At 49.1% G+C, this 17,186-nt stretch overlaps 1 protein-coding gene across 2 annotated transcripts in view; it reads left to right on the top strand.

The window, feature by feature from the left end:
- The window catches only part of TOX2 (TOX high mobility group box family member 2), a 148,269-nt gene that overhangs the window by 109,517 nt on the left and 21,566 nt on the right, over positions 1-17,186 (top strand). For both annotated transcript variants that reach the window (XM_005532864.2, XM_088064773.1), the window contains exon 4: positions 14,104-14,343. In XM_005532864.2, coding sequence (XP_005532921.1) covers positions 14,104-14,343 — 240 coding nt within the window. The remainder of the gene's footprint in view (positions 1-14,103; positions 14,344-17,186) is intronic.

Here is a 17,186-nt window from a genome sequence, read left to right as displayed (position 1 = left end):
GATGTGCCTGAGCTGGAGGTGGAAGCTCCTTTGGGGGCGTGGAACACCCAGGGCTGTCCCAGGAGCCACCGGCTGCGTTCAGACTTCCCCAAAGACTTAATTGCTGCTTTAGTGCCTCTGTCTTCTGGGTGACTGGAGTTACTTAAGGTGATGAATGGAGAGCATGGCTGGAATGCAGTAATGTTGTTGTTGGCACGTATTGATTAAACCTCAAGGCTCAATTGATCAAGCTCCCCAGTGCCAGCGTGTAATCCCAGGGGAAAAAATCAAGCCTTGAATGGGGTTATGCTTTACTCTTGGTTTACCACTTGGGGTTATATGTTTTGGGAGGGAAGGAAGTGTTTGTGATGGCCTGAATCCCTGCTGTTACCAGGATTAAATGAGGACTGGCAGCAGGAACACTTGTTATTGTGGCAACCCAGTCCTGGGCAGACCCAAACCTCATTTAATACAGCATATCTCACCTCCAGGAACCGAGTGTCTGTCTGGGTGTTAGAAGGAAATAAATGAATCTCTGAGGTGTTTGTTATCCATCATGAGGAAGCCCAAGAGGACAGAGATGCTGCTGGACTGAATATTCTTCCCCTGGTCTCCCTTAATACACTACATTTAATCTAATAAACTGCATTGCACAGCACAGGCAGAGCTGCAGCTCAGGTTAATGCTGCTGCTGGAACCTAAGTGAGCACTTCCTATATCTGTATGGCTTCAATTCTGCATTTATGTAGATTTTGGCCTGTCTGTAACTTGGAAAAGCAGCTGCAGTTGTATTGGCTGGCTCAGAAATGAGATGGGTTTGCCATTGTCAGGAGTCAGAACAGAAGTTACAGCATCTGGCACTTGTTTCCCTTCCCTGCAATTAATTTTGTACATACAGAGTCATTTCACACCTATTTTAAGAGTGTCCAGCTTTTGCTATAATTAAAGGCAGGAAGATAACAGACTGTGCCTCCTGGTAACAGTTTGTGTGGTGCAGCAAGGTCATGGCACATCCTGCAGTCCTCAGTGGTTCCCCTCTTCAGGGCAGGAGCATCACTGTGCTGGTGGAGAACTGGTCTGCTGCAGGTTCAGTTTTGTCTCAAATTGCTCCAGCAGAGCTGGGCTTTGAAAATCCTACAGTTTCCCAACACATATTTATCCACAGAGCCATCCTCCTTCCCTTCGTGCTTGTATTCCTGGTAATAAGAGACTCTTATGAAACACTTATTACAAACTAACACAATAATCCCAGCAATATCTGGCTGCAGAGGGAAACCGAGTGGGGGCAAAAAGGGGGCAGCTGATTGCAGATGTGCAGAGGAGCTGTGGTTTGTGTGCAGAGGCGGGATCAGCACTGGGGACCCAAATCTTTCTAATGCTGCAGCGTTTCTTATGGTGCTTGAAAAGTGGGCTGTTGGACTTTGCAATAAAAAAAAAAACCAAAGAAACCTATTAAAATTCATTCACAGAGTTTAATCCCACTGGGATGAGTTTTCTATCTAGTCTTCCCAGTTTCCTGTTGTGTTCTAAAATTGCTTCTTTTTGCCTTCTTCTCCTTCTTCTTTTTTTTTAATGCTCCATGCAATAAAACGTGGAGGTCTCTCATTACCTGTGAGTCTATTGCTTTATGTGAATGCAATATCTAAAATGTGTGAAAAGAGCCAGGAGAGACATAAAGCAAAGGGAAGCTGGGAGTGCAGAAAGGCTTCAATCAGCTGCACAAGCACAGGGAAGGGGCAGTAAATGCTGGGGGAGATGAGGGGGCCAGCATTGGGATGGGGGAGTGTTTGCGCAGCCGTGGGTGAGATGTGTCCCATGGGAGCCGGAGGTGCTCTTGCCAATGTTAGTTTTTATCCCCCTGAGAAGCAAAACACCTGGATTTACACAATCCACCATCTTCTCCAGCCAAAGTGAAGCTTCTTGCTGCCCTGCCAGGCTGGGCACAGCTCCATGGTTATCACCAAGTGGTGCCCAGGGGTGTCCCAAGGTGCTCTCCCTGGGGAGCAGGAAGGGGAAGGCTCAGTGTGATCCTGCCTTGGATCACACTCTGGCCCTGCCCATGCTGCTTCCACAAAAATTAAATTAAATTCTTGGCCCCAAACCCACCTGGAGTACAACTTTTGTGCATCCCAGCCATTCAAAGTCCTGTAAAAAGGAGCCTGAGCTGTAACACAGGCTGTTAAACATCTAATAGCATCAAGGATGTGGTACTCCACCAGGAAAAGCAAATTCCCCAAGGAATCTCTGCCAAGCTGAAGATGGGAAAAACTTTCTGTCTCTAGTGTTTTCCTGCTTTCCCTTTTGTTTTTTAATGCCTAGAGTTATCTACATGACACCAGATCTCTGAGGAATGCATTTGTGTCTCAAATCCTGTCCTTGACCTGTGGGATGGCTTTGCTGGGCAGGTGATGGTCCCATGGAGTGCACAGCTTGGCAGGATCCTAAATTCCCATTCATGAACAAAAAGGCACCTCAGACACATGGCCAGGGACCACCTTTAGCCCCACACCACTTGTGGTGTCTCACCCCAGCCTTGGGAAGCAGCAAGTTCCATTTATAGAGAGATTTATTGTAGGAGGTTTTTAACCCTGGCCTCTGACTCCATGTTTCACCAGTGTCTTTGGGATTAAAAGGTGAAAGACAGAAATTGAAGAAAATCTGATGGATAAACAGGTCTGATACTGAAATGTATTTTCCTCTTGCTTGGGATGGCTTTGCCTCACCATTACACTCAAATAATGCAATGAAAATACTCCATGAGACAGTTTGTCTGCTCCTCCATCCACCTCGAGTGTGGAGATAGAAATCCAGATTAAGAAAATTGTTCTGGATGGGCTCCAGGGCTGGTGCAGACCCTTCTCAGCTCCCAGAACCATCTTGGCCCCCTCACCTTCACCCATGACAGTTTTATCATCTGCCCCTTTTGCTTCTCTTCCCCTCCACTGCTGGTTGTCCCTGTCTTTCCAATACACATCTAGGGGGTGTGACAATTTTATTAAGTTTTATACCCTCCATGGGCTATAAAAGAGGGGGGTCAGGGTCTGCTGCTGTTTAATTACCTCCCAGTGCCCATTCCAGGGAATGCTGGCCCCAGCTTTTGGTGATGGTGTTATGCCTGGATGAGCATCAATTCCCTTCCTCTACAAATGGGTTCTGCAAAATCGCTAAATAATGCATTCAGAAAACAGGCTGGAAATTAATGGCATAGATTATCTGCAAACATGTTCACTGAATTATCAGGCTTGTTCTTTATCCGTAAAATAATGTCCTTAAAAAAAAAACAAAAAAACAAAAAAACCAGGGGGAGTTTATTGAAGATATTATTTACAGACAGTTCTCCAGCTGAGAACTGCGGGAGCACCGATGGAGCACATGCACAGCCCAGCTGCTCTTCCAGTGCCAGGGGCACCCCTCCTCCCCCAGACACATCACTGAATCCTGGAATGGTTGGGCTCAGAAGGGACCTTAAAACCTGTCCACTTCCAGCCCCGTGCCATGTCACCTTCCAGCAGACCAGGGATTTTCCCACTAGAACCAGAATTTTGCTTGCATTTTGTTGGGCTCATCCCTGACCCTGGAGAGTGAGTTTGACAAGGACACATGGGAATAGTCACAGCAGTTCCTTCCCTTCAGACATTTCCCCCTAAGACTCAGTGGTGAAGAGGCAAAACACCTGAAAAAAACATCAGTGGAAGGCTCTGAGCAGCCAGGTGTGGTGGGAGGTGTCTCTGGAAGGTCTCCACAGTGCAGCTGAGGTGGGGGTGCTGGAATGCAAGAGCTCAGATGTATGAAACAGCCTCAGACTTCACCAGGGAAGGCTCAGGTTGGATATTTAGGAAAATTTCTTTACTGGAAGGGTGGTCAAGACCTGGAACAAGCTGCCCAGAGCAGTGGTGGAGTCACCATGCCTGCAAGGGCTCAAAAAACATGTAGATGTGACACCTGGGGACAAGGTTTAGTGGTGGGCCTGGCAGTGCTGGGTGAAGGGTTGGACTTGGTGCTCTCAGAGGGCTTTTCCAGCCTCAGAGATTCCATCATTCTCTGCAGGCCACCTTCCCATCTCAGCCATGGCTCTCCACATCACACAGCTGGTGGGATTTGGGACTCAGGATGGGCCAAGCCCTTACAATACTTTAGTCTTTCCCTTAAGAAGGAGCAGCCCAGCCAGAGTTGCAGGTCTGCAGCAAGGATGGAGGTCAGGTCTGGAGCTGTCACCGACACCTCGAGGTGCTTGAAAACCATAACCTCTTGCAATCTGTGTGATAACCCAACCAGGAGAAGGGAGAGGGAAACACACCCTGAAGCACAACTCCTGCCTCCCTGCCACTCCCTGGGGCTGGGGGAGCTGGGATTTGGGACCCTCTGGCATCTCTGCTGTGATTGTTATATTATTATTATTATAATATATAATAATATCTATAATAATATATCATATCTATATAATATATATTATATAATTTATATTATAATATATAATAGAGATCTAATATATAATACATATCTTATAGATAATAAATATAATATATAATAAATATCATCTATATAATAATATAATATATATTATATTATATTACATTATGTTACGTTATGTTATGTTATATTATATTATGTTATGTTATATTATATTATGTTATATTATATTATATTATATTATATTATATTATGTTATATTATATTATATTATATTATATTATATTATATTATATTATATTATATTATATTATTATTGTCACAATAATTGTGACCACAGCGTGGGGTGAATCCCAGGAAAACAACAACATTCAGTTCATGCCATGCTGAGTTGGTTCCTTCTGGCCGTGCCCTCCCAGCCCCGGGAGCAATGACAATATTAATGAGGAATATTCCCCATTTGCCAAGCAGAGTCTCTATCCTGTTTAACACCACTGTTCTCACCCAGGATTTACAGTTCTTTATGCTCTGGTGAAGTGCTAATTGTGTTTGGAGGGTTCTTTCCCCTGCAATAGCAGGATATCACAGCACAGGATGGTGGGCTGCCACCCAGCTCAGTGTGTCAGGCAGGTGCTTCCCAACACCAGCCCTCGGTCATTCCCTCTCCTGCCTGCCAGGCCCTGGGGGCTGCTGCTGCTGCTGCAGGGAACTCCTCTCTGCAGGGAAAAAACATGCAGAGGTGCCCAAGGCTGGAAAAGACAAGGAGCAATTTGCATGGTAACAGATGTGGATGGAAAGATCTCCAGAGATGAGGAGACAGAGTCATCTACAACCAGAGAATGGTTTGGGGTGAAATTGACCTTATAAACTGCCTTATTATAAACCTTATAAACCATCCCTGCCATGGGCAGGGACACCTTCCACTAGCCCAGGTTGATCCAAACCACCTCCAGCCTGGCCTTGGGCACTGCCAGGGATCCAGGGGCAGCCACAGCTGCTCTGGGCGCCCTGTGCCAGGGCCTCCTCATTCTCCCAGCCAGGAACTCCTTCCCAATATCCCATCCAGCCCTGCACTCTGGCAGTGGGAGCCATTCCCTGTGTCCTGTCCCTCCATCCCTTGTCCCCAGTCCCTCTCCAGCTCTCCTGGAGTCCCTTTAGGCACTGGCAGGGGCTCTGAGCTCTCCCTGGATCCTTCTCTTCTCCAGGTGAGCACCCCCAGCTCTCCCAGCCTGGCTCCAGAGCCGGGAGGCTCCAGCCCTTGGAGCATCCTTGTGGTCTCCTGGATCACTCCAGGCTCCACATCTTTCCTACTTTGGGGTCCCCAGAGCTGGGGCAGCTCTGCAGTGGGGTCTCACCCAAGCAGAGGGACAGGAACCACCCCTCTCTCCTGCTGCCCTCCCTGTGGGATGAGCCCAGGACACAGTTGGGTTTCTGTGGTGCCAGTGCACATGGACAGGTTGTGTTCAGCTCCTCATCCACCCAAGTCATCCTCAGAGCTGCTCTCAGCCCATTCCCACATAAACACAACTGGGAGAAGCTCTGGGAGCCTTGTCTGGGGACACTGTGTGGCTTTCAGGTGAAGCTTCATGCTTGAGAACATTGCATTTGAAACTGCCAACATTCATTGGAAAGATCGGGGTTTTATTTAAAGCACTTAAACCAGAAAAGTTTCTTTTCTCATATTTGTCTGCTCAGGTTCCCTCTAAGCCATCAGGCTGAGCTTGTCTGTACATGGCTTCAGATGACTGACTGAGGAGTTCTGCTAATGCTGGTATTTAATAATTCCTGGAATACTGGGGAAGCTCTAGAGGACTAGAAAAGAGCTAATGTGCAAATATTTAAAAAGGGAAACAGAACAGCCCTGGTAATTACAGACCTGTCAGTCTGGCATCAATCCTCAGCAAAATAATGGAGTGGCAGATCCAGCCCTCAATTAATAAAGAATTAAGGGAAGGTAATATAATTAATGCCAATCAACATGGGCTGATGGAAAACAAATCTTGTCAAACTAACTTGATATCTTTTTTGATGAGATTACAGGTTTGGGTGATAGAGGTAAGAGTGTTAACACACTTAGACATCTGCAAGACATTTGACTTGGAAGCACAAAATCTGTTGAGGAAGTTGAACAATAGGAACCCAGTGTTGCACAGGTTTGGTGGGCTGGGTTGTCACTCTGTCTTGCTGGAGGGTTTTTTGTGTTCCTGCCAAAGGAAGTGGTAAATAATTGCCAGTGGAGTTGGCAGATGATGGTGCAGTGAGCAGGAGGGTGGCAGAAGGCAGAAATCCAGAGCTTTTGGCATGGCCTGGTAAACTGATCCCCAGTGAAGAATGTGTGTTTGGGAAAACAGTGTTGCCCCCCTTGCAGGAGCACAAAAGTTCATTCAAGGTAAGGAATCCTCTCCTTGGATGGTGGCTCTGGAAAAAGGGTGTGAGAAGCTTTGGGTGGGCACTGCTGAGATGTCCAAAAAGCATCCAGAGCAACGAGCAGGGTGGGGAACAGAGAGGGCAGAGCTCTGTGTCTTTGGCCAGAGCAGGAAGGGGCTGATGGTGCTCTGCAAGTGCTCTGGGGAAGGACAACCTGTGAGAGCCCTCCAGTCTGGCCAGGGATGAGCTGTGAGCTCCAGGCATGGGTTCTGAGCTCCAGGGCTGTGAGCTCCAGGGATGGGCTGTGAGCTCCAGGGCTGTGAGCTCCAGGGATGGGCTGTGAGCTCCAGGGATGGGCTGTGAGCTCCAGGGATGGGCTGTGAGCTCCAGGGATGGGCTGTGAGCTCCAGGGATGGGCTGTGAGCTCCAGGGATGAGCTGTGAGCTCCAGGGATGGGCTGTGAGCTCCAGGGCTGTGAGCTCCAGGGATGGGCTGTGAGCTCCAGGGCTGTGAGCTCCAGGGATGGGCTGTGAGCTCCAGGGATGAGCTGTGAGCTCCAGGGATGAGCTGTGAGCTCCAGGGATGGGCTGTGAGCTCCAGGGATGAGCTGTGAGCTCCAGGGATGGGCTGTGAGCTCCAGGGATGGGCTGTGAGCTCCAGGGCTGTGAGCTCCAGGGCTGTGAGCTCCAGGACTGTGAGCTCCAGGGCTGTGAGCACAGGCTGGCCATGAAGGCTGCATGCTGGGCTTGCTCCAGGGATCAGCCACAGGGTGATGTGACAAGTGAATCCACCCCCCTGGGCAGCTTCTGAACCCCACCTTCAGGGAGCACCTTGCAGCCCTCCTCTCTCCATCCCCTCCCTGTGTGGTGCCCCACAGGCTCACAGAGGGGCTTTAGATCCCCTGTGTCACAGCCACCACAATAAAAGCAGGAATGCTCATGAGACCCAGGGCTAGGGAAAGCTGTGCCTTCAAACCTGCCCAAGGGCATGTCTGGGTCTCAGAAATGCTTTTTTTAAATCATTGATGTGGATTCTTCCTCTTTGCTGCCTGACTCTGAGCTCAGAGGTGCTCCTTCAGATCATGTTTGCAAACTTGAGTCTGTAAAACCCCTTTTTTTTCCCCCACTGTGTTCGATGAAGACAAACTGTAATTTCAAAATAGATCAAAACAATTTTTCTGTGTGCCCAAACCCCCAAAGCTGGCACCAGCAGTTCCCATGGGCTCCTGTGCTGCTGCTGCTGGGCCAGCAAAACCCCCCCATGGCATCCTGGTGGGGGTACAGCCCCCCAGGAGCTGGCAGAGGGATGCCTGATCTCTCTGGGAACTGGATGCATCCAGGAGGGAAGTGACAAGCACAGCTGGGAATGCCAGTGCACAGGGAAATCCTCTGCCATGTGATAAATGCCCCCCCACCTCTACCAAAATAAATTACTTCCTTTTAAAATCCTTTCCAACTGTTCCCCTCGTGTTCGTAATAGGATGATCGGTGGAACCAAAGATGTGGCTGTTACTTTAAAGGATAAATTAGTTTGACTCTTAACTCAATAATTAAAACTGTTATGGCTATGAGCCTGCAGGGATAATGTACTATTATTATAGTCATTTGTTTCAATTAAATGCTTACTGATTTTACAATAGCAGCTGGGCACCTGTGTGAGATAGCTATTACTCTGAACAAGACATCTCAAATTCCAGCAGAAATTTGTCACTGCACTAAAGCATTTTACATAGACCATGAAAGTTTATTAGGAGCAGTTACAAATCGGGAAGAGGAGGGGTGGTAATTGGGGATATATTTTCTTATCAGCTCCTCTCTCTCCAGCTCTCTCTCTTTTTTAAGTAAATCATCTTTAAGTATTTCAGCTATGGTGATGCGTTTACATTGAAACTTCAATACAGAAAAAGCCTGCTGGGAAAACTTTGCTTCAAAGCTGTTCAGCAGATAATTCCTCTCCCTGGTTGATTGTGATTATAATGGCTTGTTCTTGGGAACAAACCCAAGGAGAGGGAAGCTGTGCTGTGCATGAGCCTGGGGGCTGCCCCTGAAGTAGCTGCTTGCCCTGCCTGGAGAGGAAGACCCTGGGTGAGGAAGGCTCTGACAGCTCAGCTCAGCCTGCCTGTGCTAACTGGTTAACCCTGGGAGGGGCGGGAGTCACGGAATCATGGAATGGGTTGGGTTGAAAGGGACCTTCATGACATCTCATTGCCACCCCCTGCCATGGCAGGGACACCTTCCACTGTCCCAGGCTGCTCCAAGCCCCATCCAACCTGGCCTTGGACACTTCCAGGGATCCAGGGGCAGCCACAGCTGCTCTGGGCACCCTGTGCCTGTGTTTAACACCCTCATCATAAAAAGTTTCCTCCCTATATCTACTTTACATCAACTGTCTTTCAGTTGAAAACCATCACCCTTTGTCCTGTCACAACAAGTCCTGCTAAAAAGTCTGCCTGTTCCATCTTTCTTGTAAGGTCCTTGAGGCATGGCAAGGGGCTCTCAGCTCTCCCTGGAGCCTTCTCCAGGTGAACACCCCCAGCTTTCCCAGCCTGTCTCAAAGAGGTGCTGCAGCCTTTGGAGCATCTCTGTGGCTTCTGGACACTCCTCCAGCAGCTCCACATGCTTCTGATGTTGGGAACCCCCAGGCTGGAGGCATCTCTGCAGGTGGGGTCTCACCTGAGCAGGGCAGAGAGGCAGAATCGCCCTGCTCTGCTGTGGCATGAGCCCAGGACAGGTTGGATTTCTGGGCTGCACATTCCCAGCCTCTCATCCACAGCATCCCAAGGTCCTTCTCCTTGGGAAGCCTGGTGGTCCCCAGGTGCTGGTGTGCCTGGCACGTGGAGAGATGGCCCTCGGTGGGGTTGCCCCAGCTGTCCTGCCCTGCCCTGCTCTCCTGGCCCTGTGCAGATCCCACTTTAGCTCAGGGGGTCAGGGTTGTGTGGAAAATTCCAGCCAAATTTCTCCTTTACTGCTCCTTGGGTGGATCCCCCCCAGGACTGCAGCCCAGGCACACAGGAGCAGGGCTGGAGCACCTGGAGCATCGCTGCTGCAAGGGAGAGCATTCCAGGGGGAATAACACAAAACCTCTGAGTTTGTCCTTGTGCCACCAGAACACGGGGTTTGTTCAGGGTGTGGCTGACACCGAGGAAGGTGGGAGGAGGAGGAGGAGAAAAATCCAAAGGCAGAAGGTGGTTTTAGGGGTGGGACCTGCCTCAAGGCTGCAGCAGAGGGTTAGGATTTAGCAGGAGGACGTTCCATGACACAGCCATCCCTACCAGATCCTGGGACCCGAGCCCCAGCTCTGCTGGCTGGTGCTCTACCCCATACTGCTGCAAAGAGCTGCTTTTTACACTAGAATTTTGGGGAGCAGTTCAGTTGAAGCTGGGCTTGACATATTTGAAACATTATCTGTTAGCAGAGCACCCCAGTCCTCAACTGGGCTCCTCCTCATGGCATTTGTCACTCACTGAATTCCCCTTCCCCCCAGAAACAGGGAACATGGACCATGTGCTATTTGTCAGCCTGTTTTTCTCTCCTTCTCTGGATTAGCTGGAGCCTTTATGGGCCTGATATGCATATTCATTAAAAGAATTGAAATATTGTGGGAAAAAAGAAGCTGTCTTTGAGTTAGCACAGCCTTTGGGAATCTGCTAAGTAAGATGCACTTAATTACTTTAGCTATGACTACATCACATTGCACTCTGGGTTTCCTCTGAGATGCAAAACATCTTTTCAGCACAGGCTGCAAAGCCATCCCCAGCCTTTTGCAGCACCTCGTGGTGAGCTTGTTGTGCTGAATGCCCAGGATGGAGAGGGGATCTGACCTGGCTCTCACAGCCTCTGCTCCTGGGGAAGGAGCTGATCACATTTGCAGGGTGGTTATTTAATCCCACCCTCCAAATTCCACCAATTCCACCTGTTTCCATCAGGTTCTGTGGGTCTGCTGAGTGCTTTGGGGTGGGGAAAGGCATGACCAGCCCCACTGAGCCCAGGGCTGGGACTGCATCCCACAGGACCAGGTTGTTTTCTTTCACACAGGGAACATTGCATTCATTACCTCCTTTCACTTTAGTTTGCCGTGATCACAATTTCATTCATCATTTACTTGCCTAATTAAGCCATTTGCTGCAGGGAATCATCTCAAAATCCTGCTCCTGGGTCTCTCCTTCCTTAGGTGTTTTTTTGGGGGGTATCACCTGCTCCTGGTGCCCCTGCAAGAGCTCAGTGTCAGCAGGATCCTGCAGTGGGAAGCAGGAATAACCCTTTCCCTGGCTTGACTGAGAGCCATCCTCACCCTTAATCCTATTTAAGAAGCTCCAGTGCTGCACACAAACAAGTCACCTTCATTTTCACTGCAACTCTTTTACAGCTGGAAAACTCAAGTGGCTTTTGCACCACTGCTGGGGACACCAGGAGTGATGGGGAGGTGGCAGCCTGGCGTGTTGCTTCCAAAACTGCATTTTAAAAATAAAAAGGGAAGGGAGAGAAATGCAGTGAGTGCCAAATGGTGGGGCAGCCCCTGCCTGTCCAGACTGGTCAGAGGGTGCATGTGAGGAGCTGTGCATGTCCCACAGAACCTCCTGGACTGGGGGAGAGGAGATGGAGAAGTGGGAGAGAGAGAGAAGAGCCAATATTCAACTAAAATCACTTTTTTATCATAAAATTGTAGAATGCTTTGGGTTGGGAGGGACCTTTAATCCTATCCACAGCCACCCCCTGCCATGGCAGGGACACCTTCCACTGTCTCAGGCTGCTCCAAGCCTCATCCAACCTGGCCTTGGACACTGCCAGGGATCCAGGGACAGCCTCAGCTGCTCTGGGAAACCTGTGCCAGTGTTTTACCACCTCCACAGTAAAATACTTCTACTTTATATCTCACCTAAATGAACCCTCTTTTAGTTTAAAACCATTCTCCCTTATCCTATCACCACAGGCCCATTTTAAAAGTCCGTCCCCATCCTTCTTATGGGGTCCCTTTAATGATGTAAAGAAACTGGGAGGAGGCATCTGGATTAAGATATCCTTGGAGAAGGATGTCCCAGGAAAAATGCTGTCTCTGCTACTTGAAAGGGTTCTGTGGTGGGGTTGTTTTGAGCATGGGGCTTCTGGGGGGGTCCTCTGAGCCAGGCTCAGCTTCCTGGTTTTTCTACAAATTTTCAGAGGCATTTACACCATGTGGCCCATATCCATAATTGCACTTCTGGTCTTGTTCTGCTCTGGTGCATAAATAACATGCACTCTAAAGAAAAAGCGCGTGATTACATATTTAATGGATAAACAGAGCCGTTGTGGTCCATTGGCCACATAATAAAAGTTTCAAAAAAATTGTCTTAATTCAGTATTTTCTCAGGAGACTACCGTGGCTGAAACGTGAGCAAGCTATTTTGAATTTTTGAATTTTTTTAAGCCACATCTCATAGCCTTCCCCATTTCTCCAACACCCGTCTTCTAAACTTTCCCTTCATTTAAATTTAAAATAAGGACAATAAATTATTCTTTTCCTTAGCAGCTGGCAGATCTTCTCCAACATGAAAGGTCTGGATTAAACTGACAAAAACCAAGACAAATGTGTGGTTTTTTGGCTGGAGTTTGGGAAAGGCTGGCTGCTCAGCAGATGGGTGCTGTGTCCCCACCTTGCATGGTCCCTGTCACCTCCTGTCTCACCCAGGCAATTCCCATGACTTTTGCAGATTCAGTTTAAATGCAAAAATTGCCTCTCTGGTGCCCAAGCCTGGTGTCCATCCCCATGGCTGCATCATCCTCGATGTCTTTATGACCAGGGCAGGCCAGAGCTCTGCAGGAAGACACATAATAAGGTTTCAAGGGCACATTATAAGGTTTTAAGACTTGTCATAGTTAAGCTCTGTGCCCCTTTGCCTCTAAGCAGAGCCAGCCCTGCTCCCTCCATGGCACCACCAAAGCCAAGGGCAGCAATTCAGTGTGGCCACTAAGTCAGCCTCAGTCAGACTTGAGCTGTTGAATATATTTAATTCCTGTGAGCTAAATCCCTTCACAATTAATACAGAGAATGGGCAGATCCAGGGAAAGCTGTTCCCCTGATACTGCTTCTCTACTGCTGAGTCCAAAGGAGGGCAGAACATTCTGTCAGGTGTGGTGTAAAGCTCTTGATTCCTGACCTGCAGCAGTAAATCTGGGTTTGTGTTTGGATTTATGTCCTCTGAAGTCTGTGGAGCCCTCACAGGTCTTCCCTGGGTTTCCTTCTGTGTGTGCTGCTGATGGAGTTGGCAAAGCTCCCCTGCTAACGAGGGATTGCACCTCAGTGGGCTGATCAGGAGCTCAGGTCTTTAAATTCATGTTAGCATTAATCAGATTAATCTAAAAGGGAAAAAGTCTGGCAAATGTTTCAGACAGGGTTTGCCTCCCTCCCACTCCATGGCTGGATGAGGCTGTGCAGGAGCCAAGTTCTGCTAGATCAGCAAGGGTGGATCCTGGGGGAAAATGATTCAAACTGGAAATGGGGTCTTGATGCAGAAAACAGCAGGGTTTGTCCTCATCTCATATCTCATCTCATCTCATCTCATCTCATCTCATCTCATCTCATCTCATCTCATCTCTTATTTGCTTCTTGGTGTAGAGGGGCTGGAGCAGCTGGAGTGATTCCAGAGGAGGCCATGAAGATGCTCCAAGGGCGGAGCCCCTCTGCTCTGGAGCCAGGCTGGGAGAGCTGGGGGTGCTCACCTGGAGAAGAGAAGGCTCCAGGGAGAGCTCAGAGCCCCTTCCAGTGCCTAAAGGGGCTCCAGGAGAGCTGGAGAGGGACTGGGGACCAGGGATGGAGGGACAGGACAAGGGGGAATGGTTTTAAGTTATGGCAGGGGTAGGTTTAGATGGGATATTGGGAAGAAACTCTTCCCTGTGAGGTGGTGAGGCCCTGGCACAGGGTGCCCAGAGCAGCTGTGGCTGCCCCTGGATCCCTGGAAGTGTCCAAGGCCAGCTTGGATGGAGGAGCTTCCCTTCTCCTGGTGGTTTCACCATTAATTGCTTGTTATGAACCTTTTCTTCAGACCCCTGAGAGGTGCCAGCCACCAGCGCCACCTGAGGCAGTCAGGGACACTTTGTGGGCACACAGCCCCACACACAAAGCTGATTTAGAACCTTTCTGTCGGGCTCACAGGCACAGCCACGGGTGCACAGTGCTCAGATCTTGCCTTGCTGGGAAGGGAGCGCGGGGAAGACTTTCCCAGCCGCGTAGAACAATTTAAATAATAAATCAGTCCTAGAGCGATTAGGCAGTATGGCAAATAATAAGTAAATAAATAAATACTCAATAAATAAATACTAAATAAATCAATGAATCGATTTTGTGGTGACAAGTGATCTCCTCCTCACTCAGATCCAGGAGATGGTGCACTCGGACGCCGCGTCCTACGAGTCCAACCGCCAAGTGCCGCTGCTGAACCGGCCCGGCATGCTGGGCAGCCCCATGGGTGCCCTCAGCCAGTCCCAGCTCATCTCCCAGATGGGGATCCGGAGTGGGGTCACCCACAGCTCCCCCTCCCCTCCTGGAAGCAAGTCTGCCACCCCATCTCCCTCCAGTTCCACTCAGGAAGAGGAGACCGAGTCGCACTATAAGGTACGCGCGGGCGTTGGACGCGGGATGGTGCTTCTGGGGAAGGGATAAATTGTGCTAAATAAAACCACAGACTTCTGGTCTTATTTTCACATTTATAGTGGGAGACTTTCTCGAGGATGAGGGTGTTCCCAGCCTGGGGTCAGGTCCAGCACTCACACAGCAGGTGTGGAGATCAAAGCTGTGCTTCTGCCTCCACGTTTTTCCAGGTCCATCAGGCTACAGGATTTCCTGGGATGATGATTGCCGTGAGCAAAGCAGCTTCAGGGCTAAGAGTCTGCAAATGCTTGGAGCTAAATTAGATTTCTGGTGGAGACTGAAACAGGCAAGGAAAATAACTCATGGTGGGATTTAACTGAGCTCACTGGACATAGCTTGCTGAGGAAAAACAGGAATTAAAGGAGTTATTAATTATTATAAATAATATATAAATATATTTTTATTATATAAATAAATTCTGCCTTTTAGTTCACCAAAGTGGTGTTTTAAGTAGTCAGCAGTGCCTCAAATGGTCTCTACAGACAACACAACTGCTGCTGAGTGTAGCACCAACAAAACTAAGGTTTTGGGGGTTTGGCCACATCTTGGTTGTTGTCCATCTCTCTCCAAATGCACCAGCAAAGCCAAATAACATGTGCCATGTTCCAGGAACCTGTGGCTGTTATTTACTGAGGGCAAACCAGTGCCTCTGTGCCTGCAGGTGAATTGCTGGGCTCCCTGGGGACTTGGATTAAAGCCTTCCATGGGAAACCTTCTCCTGGAAGGTGCTGACCCAAGGCACTGGTATTGTAACCTGTCCCACCCAAAAAGACCTTTGTGGCAGGGTTTGGATGTAAAACCAGAGCAGCAAACTGTGCATGGGCTGGAAAATTAGGAAAATGCTAGGACTGAGCAAAAACCTTTCCCTCTTCATGGAAATCCAGGAAAATGGATTCCCATCAATGCTGTAGTTTTTCATCCACTGGCAGATTTCACTTCAGATTGGGGTGCTTCAAAGCGGAGTGCACATGTGGGTGGAAACACAGCTTCAGTGGAAAAACCTGTAAAAAGGAGGGATACCAGAGGTTAAAAACAAATGGAATTTTTCAAACCCTGTGATTCCATGTTGAGGGGACACTGTGGGAGGGGTTGTGCTGCTGGATCCCACAGCACAAAGCCTGTGTCACAAAGCTCCAGGCAATGACCTGGGAGCTGAAATCTTTCATGTCAGGAGAAAATTAGTTTCAGTTTAGTGACACACCAGGCTCTGTCTCTCTGTCTCCATCACCCAGCTTTCCTGTCAGCCCCCAGGAGTCCCTGAGGAGGACACAGCTTTGGGGTTAGATCTTCTGTTTTCTTGAGCCAGTGGTGCCCATGGGGTAGGAAGAGTTTGGAGATGTCCAGATGATGACGCCTTGCAGAGATTAGAATTTTTCCTAATCCTTAAGGCAATCCCTGACATTCTTCTGCCCTGTAAACCCCCAAAACAGGTGGGAGTGATGTGTTTGATGGAGAATGAGATGCTGAGCGTGGGGAAAGTAGCAGACCCACATTGTGGCCTGCAGGTTTCTGTTTGCTTTCTCTGTCTGCACAGCTGCTGCCTTCACCCATCAGTCACTTTTTCACGTGACCATTAAGGGCTTTGCTGCAACAAGTCACCAAAATGACCAAAACAACATCTAACAAGCAGAAATTAATCTTGTGAGCAAGAAGGTCACAGAGAAAAAGAAAGAGAGTCTGATGCCAGCAGGTCCTTCAGGTCCTCTGAGCCAGGGAGTCTATGAATTTCAGAGGTCTCTGAACCTCACTGGAGTATTTACCTGCTTCATAGCTGGGGGGTTGGTGCACATGAGTGGGAGGGACAGGTGGGTACAGCCCAAATTCCAGCTGGATTAGTGGCCACTCTCCATAGTTATTAAAAATCATGGTCTCCATGAGGTTTCAGCTCTTCCTGGGTTCAACATCTAAGAAGGCATCGAGTTTCTGGGATCACATCATTGCCCCAGCCCACGTGTCCCACCAAACAGACCTTCTGCAGCCTCTCCAGGGCAGGTCCTGTGCCGGTGGCTCTTCCTCCCCCTGCCTGAGCTCCCCTGGTCCCGTTGAGCACAGGGCTGACCCTGGGGGTTCAGACACTCAGGGGCAGTGAGGCACTGGCTCAGTGGGGGTTGACTTTAGCCAGGAATGTGGTTTGGGTTGGTCAAGACTCTTCTGAGGTCCAAGCCCAGGCTGCTGTCTCATCCCACGTGTGTCACACCTGAAAAACCCCATGAATACCAAATCCTGATCTCCCTGCTCCCTGCTGCAGTTTTCCCTTAACCCCACATGCTCTTTGGTGCTGCCTGAGCTGCAGATCCAGCTGGGGCTGTGCTGCTGCTGTTCCAGCTCCTTGGCTTGGTCAGTGCCTGTGTGGGAGCAGGTTCCCCACAGCACTCCACTGAATCAAATGGGATCACAGTTAGTTAAAATACCATCTCACTTCCTAATGGGCTGAAGCCCTGACATGCATTTTTTTTCCTCCTAATAAGCTAGCCTTTCACCTCCAGGCCTCCCATTCAAGCCCAATTGGGCAATTTTAAATTAAATGCAATTTTTGTGGTCTCTCTGCTCATTCACTAATGGTCACTGTCTGTTTGACAAATGTCACTGCACTGATACCGAAATTAATGACCAGTCAAGAGCTGCAGAGCGGAGAAGAGGAACGCTGCTGCCCTTTTCCTCCCCATGCCTGGCCTGTGCCAGCTGAAGGGAAGCCTCTTAAATCCTGGCACTGCCAAGCACATGCTCAAACTGACAAATCCATCAGGAGAAGAGGCTGTTTGTCCCCAGCTCAGCTGCAGGCACAGTTTTCACAAGATCTTGGTGTT

The sequence above is a fragment of the Pseudopodoces humilis genome, chromosome 19 (assembly GCF_049639895.1).
Source record: "Pseudopodoces humilis isolate 2021_Gansu_Grassland_sample_001 chromosome 19, ASM4963989v1, whole genome shotgun sequence".
Lineage (NCBI taxonomy): Eukaryota > Metazoa > Chordata > Aves > Passeriformes > Paridae > Pseudopodoces > Pseudopodoces humilis.
This window is presented reverse-complemented; position numbering and strand designations above follow the sequence as displayed.